The 14,123-nt window shown below is 35.1% G+C and overlaps 1 protein-coding gene across 5 annotated transcripts; it reads left to right on the forward strand.

Annotated features, from left to right (window-relative positions):
- Positions 1 to 93: 93 nt before the first annotated feature.
- RCY1 (arginine-rich cyclin 1) lies at positions 94 to 6,384 on the forward strand. Of its 5 annotated transcripts, none has more exons than XR_013583236.1 (11): positions 94 to 245; positions 746 to 921; positions 1,061 to 1,142; positions 1,481 to 1,621; positions 1,824 to 1,993; positions 2,162 to 2,429; positions 2,497 to 2,815; positions 2,899 to 2,934; positions 3,357 to 3,541; positions 3,879 to 3,936; positions 6,265 to 6,384. XR_013583236.1 is itself a non-coding variant. In XM_078583911.1 (9 exons), the coding sequence occupies exons 2-9, from the start codon at positions 770 to 772 to the stop codon at positions 3,431 to 3,433; spliced, it is 1,245 nt and encodes a 414-aa protein (XP_078440037.1). In that variant the 5' UTR covers positions 94 to 245; positions 746 to 769; the 3' UTR covers positions 3,434 to 3,651. The 5 variants fall into 5 exon arrangements, 1 of the variants encoding a protein (XP_078440037.1); XR_013583239.1 differs by having other exon boundaries at positions 2,503 to 2,815; XR_013583237.1 differs by lacking the exons at positions 3,879 to 3,936; positions 6,265 to 6,384 and adding an exon at positions 3,735 to 3,874.
- The last annotated feature ends 7,739 nt before the right edge of the window (positions 6,385 to 14,123 follow it).

Genomic DNA, 14,123 nt, shown 5'->3' on the forward strand with positions numbered 1-14,123 from the left:
TACTTTCTTAGATCCGAAACTTATTAACCTTGGTAATTGAAGTTTTTATCTATAATGTTGGATTGAATAATAAATGAAATTGTTCGAACCCTAGGACTCGAATTTCTACTTTCGAGCTCACCTCTCTCTGGTCTTCGATTCTCCGATCGACGCGTCTTAGATTCAAGGGGATTCCGCGGAGGAGATTCGGCTGAAATTCGTTGTTGTCGAGTTCTAGAATTTGATCGAAGAGGATCGCTGACGAGGTATTCTACCTGTTGCAGCCACGGCAGTAGCCTGCCGTCCGCTCCTCTTTTATACGTTTCTGTATTTTCTCTGTTGATGCATTTCAGAACATGCTTTGATTTTTCCATGATAGAATTTTGTGCCTTAGTTTCTCTCATTTTAGTATTTTCCTTTCATCGTAGTTTATTCTTGCAAGAGATCGCTTACTTGTTCATCTGCGTTTCCCGGTTGTTCTCAAACTCCCGACTCGTGTTCACGTCTGAGTATTGTTTTCGATTATGATGTTCCCGTCCCGTGTGTAGACGAAGACAATGTTTGTGGTAAGAATTGTTTCATGCTAATCAACGCGGAAAATCAACTCAAGTTAAAATTGTAACTTTATGATGAATATTCGAACTTTGAACAAGAAGCGCAAACAATTAAAATATTCTTGTCGTTCTGTTTCAAAGTTAATTGATGGTGTGAGCGCTTCTCGTAAATATTTTTTGGTAATGTGTCTGACTGTTTCTTTTGTCTGCAGGCTCGTTGTTGCGGTGTAGATTAAATGATTTACACTGCAATTGATACATTTTATTTGACGGATGAGCAGTTGAAAGAATCCCCTTCTCGGAAAGATGGAATAGACGAGGCAGTGGAAACAACCCTCCGCATCTATGGCTGTGACCTTATTCAGGAGAGCGGGATCTTACTTAGATTGTATCCTTTTGATTAAATTTTGAGATTATTTGATATTGAATTATTTCTCCCTCTCTCTCTCTCTCTCTTGGAAACTGGATTTTCCGGATTGATTTGTGTATTTTGTACTTGTTACCGTGTTTCCCTTAATTTCTTACAGGCCGCAGGCTGTCATGGCGACGGGTCAGGTCCTTTTCCACAGATTCTATTGTAAAAAGTCATTTGCCCGCTTTGGTGTGAAGGTAATACTCCAAAAGTCCTGCGTAGCTTCCTAGTCTTCCTCTTTCCTTCTCACTAAACTTTGCGTACAATATCGTCCGAGCTAATATGTATTGCGAAGTTAATATTATTCCAGCATTGTTAAGAAACCTTTAGTTTTTTTTTGTTATCTGGGTTATTTCTAACTTTATGCCAAAAACATTATAATGCTTCACCATTTTTTCTCATGGTGTAAATACTACTTAACTGGAAGCTTTTGTTTCTCCATTATCTTTGTGGATAAAATTGAGAATCGCCCCCTTTCTTTGGACGAACAGGCTGGAAATATGACTTTTTTTTATGCATTCCTTGATTGTGGCAGAGAGTTGCGGCAAGTTGCGTATGGTTGGCTTCAAAACTGGAGGAGTGTCCAAGGAAAGCCAAACATGTAATTATCGTCTTTCATAGAATGGAATGTAGGCGGGAAAATCTGCCTATTGAGCACTTCGATGTATTTTCAAAGGTGAGCATCTTTTTCCTGTGCTTCCTGTAATTCAGTAAATTTTGACTATTTTGAAAGAAATGGGCTTCAGTAAATGGTTGATGTATTGTCAACAATTTCTTTTTTGGTTGAAAATCTGTTCCTAAGGTGATAGCAGATTAATCATTTTCATACTCTGTCATCAAAGATGTCTATGATTTGAGACTCCTTGGTTCCTTTCCAGAAATATGCTGAGTTGAAGAACGATCTGATTAGAACGGAACGGCATCTTTTGAAAGAAATGGGCTTCATCTGTCATGTTGAGCACCCACATAAATTCATATCAAATTACCTTGTTACCCTTGGGGCGCCTCTTGAGCTCAGACAGGAGGCGTGGAACCTAGCCAATGATAGGTACTCACAGATTATTCTGATCTTATCCAAGTGTCGTGTGTGTCATGTGAACAACTAAGATGAAACATGAAAAAGTGGCTGAGAAAAGCGTATTCTGAATTATGTCTTGTATTTCAACTCACTCGAATGCATCTCATTTTAATTTTGAAATCCATTGATTTTAAACAGCTTGCGAACAACTCTGTGCGTTCGATTCAAGAGTGAGGTTGTGGCTTGTGGAGTCGTCTACGCAGCGGCTCGGAGATTCCAGATTCCACTGCCAGAAAGCCCACCGTGGTGGCTTGTTTTCGATGGTGATAAGAGCGGAATTGAAGAGGTATGCAGAGTACTTGCACAACTTTACAGTCTTCCCAAAGCCCAGTACATCTCCGTTTGCAAAGAGAAGGATTCCTTCACATCAACAGTAGCAAAAACACCAGAGTCACAGGCTTCTAAAGTACGCTCGTAGATCTCTCTCTCTTTCTCTCCACCTATCTCGATTTCATTTTGATTTATCTGTCTAGGAACAGGAAAGTACATCTGATGTTGAAGCGGGCCAAAAGATTAAGGCGGATGTGGAGGGTAGTCTTTCCAAGGAAGTGAAGAGTAGGATGACCATAGACAAACCCAGGGAGACGAAGAAGGCTGAAGACGACTCGAAAGGCCTGCCCGCTGACGGAGAGGCAAAAACTGAGCAGGCAAATAGAAAGCACAAGGAGGATTCGGAGAGGGGCAGGGAAAGAGAAAGGGTGAGGGAGCGTGAGAGGAGTAGAGAGTATGATAGTGAGCGGGACAAGAAACGCAGGGAGCGCAGTAGGCACTCCTCAAGAGACAGATCTTCTGGTAATCCTCCATTAATCTTTATTTTTAGGAGGTGCTAGTCATACTTTTCATCGCCCATTAACCCAAAATTGTTTTTGGTGCAGGCCACTCTGAGAAGTTAAGGCGTCCTTCGTCCCGAGGTGAGCCATCGTTGCTGAAACGTGCTATATTTCTGAATCTCAATTGGTTTCATCAAAGAATTCAGTTAATTTTTTTGTGGAATAGACAATTTTCCACAAAAGATGTATTCGGAATAAACAAGCGTTTGCCTTTCTTGCTTGACGCAAGTTAATTAGAAAATTTGCACTTTATATGAAATAATAAATGTCAGGAAACAGCTACACCTCTTAATTATCTTTAGTTTTTTATTATAGTAATATTTCTACTTTATGCATATCAAAATAAATTCTTTTTATTGGCTCTTTCTACTCCCTCCCTCTCTCTCTCTCTCTCACTCTCTCTCTCTCTCTCTCACCCTCACTTTATCTCACTCTATCTCTCTATCCGATCTCTCTATCTCTCTCCCTTCGCTCTGATCTACCAGACCTTTTTTTTTTCTCAGACCATGGAAGTCACCGAAGCTCGTCACACTCGTCCAGAGACAGGGAGTATCGGCACAGACACCATCCCCACTCGTAGTTGAGATATGAATGACTGAGTAACTTTGCAACAAGTTCCAGGTCACCGGGAGATGCACCAGACTTCAAGTGCAACCTGTTGAAATTCAGTCTGATCAAATTTCTTCAGGTTCCTGTTTCTTCTCTCCATTTAAGAAACCCACTTGTTCTATTTCTGTATTCCAGTGATTATGACGCATGAGAGGTAGATCATTAACGAAAATTGCACTTCGAGCTTAAGTGTTCATCCTTCAGTGCATCCTAAATTTCAGGAGGATCAAAACGAAGTCCCAGTGTAACTTTGGGTTTCATTTTTTTTACAGAAAGGATCGAAAAGAGTAGTTTTATTTCGCTGTTTGCATTCAAGTGCTGCTGCTGCACTCATCTCTGTTATCGTTTTTCTTTGAACTATGTGTATTTTGTACTTGATTAACTTTGTTTTGAAAAAATATCTTTCCAATTAGCAGCAATGCAGGGGAGGATCACTTGGAATCAGTGTTGGGCCATTGTCAAAAGCTGCCTGAGGTAAGAAACGAAGATCCCCTGTAAGAGAAATTAGGCATTATAGTCCTTGCATCTAGCAGGGCTGTTATGTGAGAGATTAATTTAACCGAACATTAGAAAATGGTCAGGAGTCCAATGTTTGGAGGACAGATATTTTTTCGATCTTTGTTTAGATCAGGTAAGAAGAAAGTCTCTTGATGTAGGACTTTCGTTAGGCTATAGACTTCGGCCTGAAGAGGCTTTCAATGAAGTTATGATCAACCTTACTTCACTTGGTATGGTCATGCTGAATTGGGTCACCACAAGAAACTTGATTTCTTTTGACAAAGGAGGTTAATAGGTGAGATTCATTGTTCCAAAGTTAAGGGTACTTTTATTCCACATTGCCTCGTAGACTTTGTCCTTTACAGCTCAAAATTTTATCTCAACTGTACCGTAAATGGTAACTTAGATTTTCATTAAATGAAAAGACAAGGCTTACCTCCAAATGAGTTAAATTGATTTCCCAATGAGAGACCGATACCCGACATAGTCTGCATTGTAGACTATTTGTTCTCTTCATTAGAGGGCTAGCTGGTTGAAAATCTTGCACGCAGTCTTTCAATTAAGAGACTTGTTGTATAATATCATTATATAACTAGAAAACTCGTCTAAGTTTATTCTCATAAATGAGCGTGATCTTAAACTAATTTATTTCTGTTGAGTTGCTCTTTTGATGATAATATCGTCAACATAGACCAAGAGAATAGTTACTTCCCCTTCAAGTAAAAAGCTTGAAGAATAGAGTATAATCAATGTTGATCTTTGAATATCCACCTCTTTGCTAACCTGTTGAAATGCATGCATTTATGATATCCTGGGCATAGTGACAATCGTTTCCCAATAATCACCATGGGGAAATGCATTTGTATGAATCTGCGAGGTATATGAACAAAGTGTGCAGTTAATGTAGTTATAAAATACACGCCTACACAGTAGGTGGGAACATCTCAAATAATCTAGCCCAGAGTGTCAAGGAAAGCCGTTGGCAACTGATCATACTTAATGGTGAACAGCTTACCCTATCAATATTGAAACACATTTTGGAATTCTTGGCACAATTAATCATTAGTGAATCTCAATTACTGGCGCTTGATAAATCAGTTGACAACACATTGCTACCATAGTTGGACGGATTGGGGGCACTTAACAGCCATTTACCTATGACATGAAATCATAATGTTCATGTTGACATGCATCAATGTTTGATAATTATAAATAACATGTTTTTTGAAGAGAAATAACTTGCTATTTTTAGGGTAAATTTATGCATTATATGTGCATGTTTCCATTTTAATGATTCATAAATACATATTACTATAGCCTTAAATGGTTATTCAAAATTTAGAATGAGGTTCTGGTTTTTCATGATTTCATGGTATTTTAACATAATTTTCTGACATAAACTTCATCAACAAGATAATTTTACAATTCAGAATATATATTTTAGATTTATTTAAAGGAGAATTATTATTTTTAGAATGAAAATTTCATTTTTCCAGTTTTTGATAATTTTATGGAATTTTTTGACATTGAGTTCAAAAAGAAAATAAGTTTGTGATGTAGAACATAGATATCTATCTTTATTTAAATACTTTAGGGTTTTATTCTATTTCTAAAATTTTATTCTAAATGTTTTGGATTTTTTGGTATTTTATAGAATTTTGTGATTATAGTTCCGGATCGTCCGGGACGTGGACGATGGACGGGACTGGACGAAGATTGCGCCGTCCAACGTCCAGGATCAGTGCAGGGACAAGGGCAGGATGGTTTTTTTGTCCGAGTGAATGAAAATTGTCCCGTCCGTTCGTCTCGGGACAAATTTCCGTCCCGGTTTTCGTCAAACCTCGCAGACGGGACGATTTTTTCGTCCTGGGACGAAAAAACTGCCCCGTCCGCATCCCTGCACTAGTATAGTTCCGGGTGTCTGGGACGTGGACGATGGACTGTGCGGGACCAAGATCGTCCCGTCCGACATCCGGAATCAGTGCAGGGATACGGACAGGACGGTTTTTTCGTCCGAGTGGACGAAAACCGTCCCACCCATTTGTCTCAGGACAAATTTCTGTCCCGCTTTTCATCCAACCTCGAGGACGGGATGGTTTTTTTGTCTTGGGACGAAAAAACCGTCTGCATCCATGCGCTATTTTTGTTGTGTTAACTGGTAAGTTCATAAAGAAAAGAAGTTTGTACATCAAAAAATATAAATATTTCAATAATTAAATAATTTTGGGCTTATTTAAATATTTCAATATTTTTCGACCTTTTCAGGTTTTTCTTAAATTTCTTTCCACGTTGGCAATATTTCAGGTCTTTCTTAAACTGATCGGAGGAGAGATAAAATCATATGGCTCACTTGTCTCCTCTCTGCCACTTGGTGGCATGTATCCATCACCATCTTTATCACATCCAGGGGCAATATTTCATTCATCCGTTTCACTCTACACATGCCACCACTCACGGCTACCAAAGCTCTGTCCAATGTATTAAATCAAAACTAATTAGTATTTATCACTAAAAAAATCTTTAAAAATCCTCAAAATTGTTCTCTAAGTTTGGCTAAATTAGTTTAATAAGATAAATATTTTCTTATTTTGGGTGTAATGATTTTAATTAATTTTACTGGATTTATTTTTATTTGCTTACATTAATTCAAAAATCAAATATACAAATCCAAACATTAAGTTAAAGCTAAAATTCACTTATACAATACTCTCCTTATGAATTTGACCCTTTCTTGTCTTGTGCTCGCTAGGAGAACTATAAATGTTGTTGGACATACTGGAAGCCATAAATGACAGTTCTAACCCTAATTTATGTTTCGTCCTCATTGATAATAATTATCATCCCGATTAATACCAGTCATAGTAGTCATTGACAATAGTTGACAACCTCATCAATGATAGTTGTCCTCATTAGGAACAGTTTTTATCATCTACAAAAATTCCATCCATGTTGTCCTCCGTCATAAAATTGTTTTCATTGTGTCGTCAATAAAAAAACATGAACCATAAGATGGTGCAATTAAACATAAATTTAATTGTGTCATTGGGGGTTTAAGCTTATGCAATGAAGTTTATAAATCCCTTTTGAGCAGATAAAATTGTAGGATGAGAAAGGGATCGATCAACATGAAGGAGGAGACATAAAATCTGAAATTTACATTGTTGTTGTCAGAGAAGATACTAAAGAGGGCTAGAGGTGAAGATAGATGCGAAACACAATGTAAGTTATGTGAGTCTTCTCTTTAAGATTCAGGATACTCAGTGGTAGATTAGGGAAACAATTGGGTGAGAGCTTGATCCCTCTTGATGGATCAAGTATTATAGAATGAGTTGGAAAGATAGAGGCTTTCACCCCTTCTAGATCTTGATCCTCACTTGGAGATGGAAAAATAGTACCGGAGAAAAAACCAATGTCCAGTGAACAAGGAAATTACCTAAGGTAGATATTTTCTTGAACTGAGATACAACATGTATAATTTCTTTTTACAATTTTAACATGCATTCTTAAAATAATGTAATGCTCTCCCAAAACTTCTCCTAGAGATTGAATATTTTGCCCATTCTGGGTGTTTTGGTAACAAACGAGAAGAAGATCAAGAGTGCAAGAAGAAACTCACCAGACGAATCCAAGAGATGCAATAAAAATTGAGTTCAGAACAACTTGATGTGTCCTTCTTAGCCAACTAGGGTTGAGGAAAGTGTGAAAGTGTTTTCCCTTTCTTTGCTAGCCTTATTTAAGGATCCAGCCATACAGATGGAAAGAGGGGTAAAAGTCAAAACTACCCTAAAAGTTTTCAGGTTTAAAAATTGTCAAGATATTAGGGTTTAAAAATTGTTGATTTTAGGATGTCTGATTTATTCTCTCCTTCTCTCTCCTCCAGCTGCCCCAGCTCACTTTTCATGAACATCATTCACCCAAACATTTGTGCCATGATTGGCACTAAAAATCTCGAGTTTGATGGTTGCATCAACATACACATGTCTAGTGTGACAATCATCAAGTGTTAGCTAATTAAAGAGAGAGAGAAAGAGAAAATACCAGATCTACGGCTGGGAGCGCACCTTGTGTCCTCATCTTCAGTGAATGCTCGACACTTTAAACATCTTCATTTATTGTGAAAAAAATCCACTTTAATTTTATCCTTAAAATGCAGGAAAAGTCCTTAAAAATTATTTTTGCCTTTAGTAATTCAAAAGAAAGAGTTTCTGAATATTAAAATCAATTTCTCAATAGAAATGATTTTATAGAAGTCTGAAAAGGTACTACAAAAACTAGAAAAATTATAATATCAGTTCAAAGGCTATTTTAAGCACTTTTAACTATGATACCATGCAATGAAAATCATTTTAGTATGGAAATCATTGTAATGTTCTTGACATTTTCCTATTAATATGCATGGTATCACGTTTATCATCCTCTGTAATTATAATTTATTCGTTAATTAAAAAATAATATCGCCAACGACAATTTTCATCATCATCAATGACTGGGATTATCCTCTTCAATGATGTAAGTTGTTAATGATGCTTCTGTTGTCATATGTCGTAATTGTAGTTACAATCATCAACATCACAAGAGGTCTTAATTGAAGGGTATATGTTTTATATTATACTAGGTTAACTAAAATTTTAGAATAAATGTTGGAACATTCTAAATACAACTTTTTTTTTTCCCCATATTTTTTATGTTTTACATTGGACTCTTGTACGATGTTACCTTTGGGATTGTGTTGCCGTGTGGCTCTTATACTTTAGTCTGGCTTGAGGGGCTGCTGGCTGTGGTTGCGGCTGTTTCCCATGGGTTGTTGGTAGAAGCTATGATTGCAGTTGGGTTGTGTCTTCTGATGTAGCCTAGTGCTTTCTACTTCCTTAAAAACCTTTTTTTATTAAAATTGTGTTTTTTGTAGAATTTTCTTGTCATGAAAAGGGTAAGACAATTAAAATGTTGATGTTTATATTTATTGTCTCATTCTGAATGAATCATGAAAAATTTGGGAAAAATATAAAAAAAAACTATTTAGTATGAAATTTAATTCATGAAAATGAATTATTAGTCAGACATGAAGGCATATGCATCATATTGCAACTTCTAGACTTTATATTACCTTTAAAATCATAAAATCCATGCACTAACTTTTATATGTAAGCTATTCAGGTTGTAACCAGATTAGTATTCATCCTAATGATCAACATAAGAGTACTTTCACATGTCTATTAAGAACCTAAATTCTAAAAATATTGAATTCTGGATTATGTAATGCTTTTGCTAACTTTCAGAGATATAAAAATCCCATATTTCGAACAATAGCATGACATTTATGATTATCACCTCTTCAACCATTTTCCCTAGCTTACCTTACACCGTTTTATGCGGTTGTTGCTGATCCCTATAGGAAACTCTTTTCCCCTCTCACATTTTACCTAATTACTTTTGAGATGCTTACTGACTTGTTCTTTTTCTTCTTCCCCTTTTGTATATCATTCCTTATTCCCCTCTTGATCTAAGTCTTCATCTTCTCACCATATTTTTTATGTTTCTTACTAACATCGGATGAATTATAAAATAGTGTTTTATCAACACTTTCTCATTTTATGAATAAAAGCTTTTTTTTTTCTTTCACGCCTTTAAAAAACATCCAAAAAAAGAAGAAAAAATTGAAAAATTTTCCTGGTTTTTTCTTGTTTTTTGAAGCTAGTTATTTTCTCTTAGAAAGTGTTGATCACTTTTTTACCATACCATTAATAGGTTGTGACACACCTATATTATTCAACACCCTCATCTTTTTGTGCATCCTTATTGTGCATTATTCTCATTCAGTTATGAGAGTATTATTTATCCATCTGTTATATATTATCTACCCTAACACTTTCGTTTTATCCATTCATTGTTCTCTTGTTTCTTCACCCATAGTTAGAAAAGAGCCCCATCACCCAAATTTCAATGATACACAATTTTGTGCTTATACAAGAGCAGAATGTTTATTTCCTATTTTCAAATATTAAAAAAATTATTGGGAACCCCAAATACTCATGGTCTTGATTGAGAGAGGTGTGAGGCCCACCATTTCATTGAGTGAAGTGAGTAAACTCTAAGGTTTTCTTATCATACTGGAAATAAAGTAGACTTCACTCCTCCTGACTGCTTACTCTTCCCAGACCAAGAGGGGTCATTTCCTGGCATTCCTAAAAAGGAAAGTGACTAAATTATCAAAGAGAGTGTTCATGCTAAAAGTGGGTTTGATATTTTTAGCACTGATGCACATTAACTTTTTTGTTTCAGGATGAATGAAAACAAAAGGAGAACATAATGGGTACTGGTAAGGGTCTAGCGATGATTGAGTTGGAGGAAATTTGATAAGTACAAGTAAGATGCTATTTTTAATACCATGTATTTTATGGAAATAATCATAAATGCACTTCTTAAATCTTAATAGGATTGATTACATTTCAAAATGAAGCTGTAAGTTTTATTTATTTTCTGGTATTTTTCAATAATTATTTTATAATTCTTGAAACTTCTTAAATCATAAATTTTCTGATTTATAGAAATGATTTATAATTTAAAAGTATATAATTTTATTTATTTAAATATTTTAGCAGTTATTATGTTTTAGAATAATATTATGAATTTTTTCGATTTTCTAAAATTTACTGAATTTTTCTGAAATTTCATGATAATTTCTTAAAATTTTTATGCTATATTTATTTTATATAAAAATTTAAGTTAGAATTATCTATAAGTTTCATTAAGTAATTACAAGACTTAAGGCACAAATTAATTTGATTTAATTAGTCCCGATAGCGACGATCGTTAGGTGTTAGTCAATCATTGTCCTAGATAATCTTTGGTGTCAGCCAATCATTGCACCAACTAATGATTAATATGCAGTCTTCAATGCAGTTTTTTTATTCCTTTTTTGCACGACCAATTGACCAAAGAGATTATTTTTTACAATAAATGGCACGTACATCTCTTTCTCTACACACATGTGCAGATGCCATAACATGACAAACACACAACTGATGTGACATTGTTCTCTTTGTTTTTACTTTTTCTTTGGTAAACGTGGGTGACCACATTCGAATACGTAACTGAGACACAAATTTCCTGAACAATATTTCATAATTCTGATGATTATATTCCATGCTAGCAACCATGATAAGGAGAGATAGAATAATTTAACAGCCTAGATTGCTCCAAGTTCAATTCCATGATATCTAACAAGAACAAGTTTATACTAAAATTTGAACGATAATTCTGTCTTTGCCATTTGCCTAATTAGACCTTGTTAATCCTTGAAAATGGCACCCTTGGATTTATTTCTAATTATGATTAACAAATTGATTTTCTCATCACCCACTCTATGATTGACTCCATCACTCCCCGCTGTGTCTATGCCCCCCTCTCCATCACAAGTGATTGTAAACCCATACCCTTGGCCTGCTCTACCACTCACCTGCACAGATCCATCACCATCTATTGGTTTCTAGTGCCTTAGTTCAATCATGAAAAACATGTTTTCCCATGAAGTGGAAGCGATTATAGATTCTAAATCGATCTTTAAAATCATCCATCATATGTACATTTTGGGGAACTTGTTCCACCCTTGACTTACTCACTCTGAGATCGTTCTGAAGCCGTTCAAATGCCCGAACTATAGAAGTATCCATGCGATCATTGTTGGGTTCTGTGCCTTGGTTCAACCATAGAAAATATGGTTTCCATGATGCAGAAGCGTGTTATCGATTCTCAATTGATCTACCATATGGGGAACTTATTCCACCCTTGACCTGCTCGCTTTGAGATCATTTTGAAGCCATTCACATTCCGACCTCTAGAAGTATCCACGCAATTATGTTCCTCTTGGATCTCCACCTCTTCTTTTCAACTGTCCTTGAAAATCTTGAAGATCGTCTCACCATGAAGACACTCTCCTTGGTTTAGTAGAGAAGTGAACATAGTAGAGAAAGGGCGGCTCTCAATTCTGGCTGGCCTGGGTGCTTGAAATGAGTGTCCTTCCCTATTTATATTTTACTTAAGTTTTTCCTCAAAACCCCATAAAGTAAAATATATCCATCAATGCCCCTATGATCTTATGTGTGTGACCTTCTAGGCCCTGTATCATTCTAGTAAATAACTTTAGTGGCCCAATAACAATTATTAGTCAACCTTATTAATTAATTTTATCAACATATCCATTTGTTAACTAAGGATTGATTTAACCCAATCGATAGATTAAGTTTCCAGCCTGTGGGGTGCCAAGCTACACCTCGTGCTCTAGAAGATACCGAGTAGAGTTAAAAATCTCTCATGGAATATTTACCATTTTAATTACCTTAGTTGTATAATCCTTCATCCGCACGAGACTCTCAAATGACTTAGGGTATGGTTGATCGTTTAACCCTAATCTATCATTAGATTAATAGTGATGCATAACGGGGATCAATAGAGAACACTTTCTCCAATATCCTCACTACCCTGGTCAGGGATTTGGATGCATCGTCTTCCTTGAGTCAATCCCATCTTGAGCACTCAAGCATTTCCACGAGGTTCTTATTATATCTGAGCTATGACTTGTTTAAATCCTGTGGTTAGAAACTCATAAGTCATCATCAAAATGTAGTTGTACATCCACGAGATTTTCTTGGTATCTCAGGTTAGCGGATCACTTATACAAACGTGACATGAATCAATCTTATTGATATTTAGGTATAATACCATTCAGGGATTCTTTGGATTAATTCAGTGGACTCTTTCTCCAAATAACACCCACTATCTATCCTTAGTGTCGCCACACTAATAGCCACAATTGTATAAGTAGGATCAGTTAGTTTTATTCTATCCAGATAATTTGATGTCCATCTTGACTATCCTTTAAATATAAATATTTAGAATTCATGTTTAAAGACTAGGGATCACTCTATTATGATCTCATTATAATTCACTATATCATTGCACATATTCATGGACTCCATTATAAACAAATTGGAATAATAATGAATGTAATATTTTTTTCAATGAACTTAAATAAAACATGGTGCTTTGATTTGGCTAGACATCCACATAAGATCCATCACCATCTCCAAAAAATCATTAGTGTTGTTTCATTCATCCACATCACTCTATTCACACAACTGCCATCAAACGCCACCTTCCACCATCAAAGGGCCATTTAATGTAATTAATTAGTATTTATTTTGATAAAATAAATTAAAATTTCCAAAATTATTTTATTATATTTGAAAATATATATTTTCTGACCATATTAATTTTTTTGAATTAAATTTAAATAGTGTCATTTATTAAATTACATTTATTTCTTTAAAATATTTATAAATCCAAAAAAATTAAAAAATAAAGTCAAACTTCAGTTATTAAATTCTTTAAAAATTAAATTAAAATTTTATAAATCCTTACTCTTCTTGCAAGAAAATTATCCTTACTCAACAATGTCGCTTAATCCTAAGTTCTGGTTCATAAAATACCATTCAATGGCTCATAGAGATTAAATTCAGTCAACTCTTTGTCCATGAGCACCCATTGTTGTCATTTGTTTATGAACATTGACGATCATATGATCATCCATACTTATCCTATAGTGTTATTCTTTCTAAATAGTTTGATGCCTATCTTGAGTATCTATCAATAGAAATATTAAAGAATACTTATTTACATATTGAGGATTGGTCATTATGATCTCATCAATTTTCATGAAGTCATGGTATATAATATGATGTCATCATCTGTGTAAAAACCATCTTGAGTACTCAAGCCTAGTGAAAAGAAGTGTGTTTGATATCCATCAATGTTCTTGGTCCAAATCATTGATGGAGTTGGAGGACAAAAAGCAAGCTGAGGAGCCTATTGAACCATAAAACAACATCAATCCTTGTGTGCCATAAAACTATTAGATGAATTCCTTGTGATAATAAAAAATACCATGTTAATTTTACTACTAATTTCATATATTCGGCATCTCTATTTTAATTATTTTACTATCAGAAAATTATGAAAAAATACCCAAAAATTAGGTAAATCATAATATTGTTATGAAATACAATAAATTAATTTATGCATAAATGTCATGGATTTATACATGATAATAGAAATATATTATATTTCTTTAAATACTTTTTTATGGTTTTAAATGAATTTAATCTCCT

This window comes from Wolffia australiana, chromosome 1, assembly GCF_029677425.1.
Source record: "Wolffia australiana isolate 7733 chromosome 1, ASM2967742v1".
In the NCBI taxonomy this organism is placed as follows: Eukaryota; Viridiplantae; Streptophyta; class Magnoliopsida; order Alismatales; family Araceae; genus Wolffia; species Wolffia australiana.

Bases quoted from the DNA above. Each gene is read 5' to 3' on its own strand.
- RCY1 (XM_078583911.1), top strand. From the start codon at position 770: ATGATTTACACTGCAATTGATACATTTTATTTGACGGATGAGCAGTTG. The intron at 1,143-1,480 runs GTAATACTCCAA...TGATTGTGGCAG, and splicing joins TTGCCCGCTTTGGTGTGAAG to AGAGTTGCGGCAAGTTGCGT. The intron at 1,622-1,823 runs GTGAGCATCTTT...GTTCCTTTCCAG, and splicing joins ACTTCGATGTATTTTCAAAG to AAATATGCTGAGTTGAAGAA.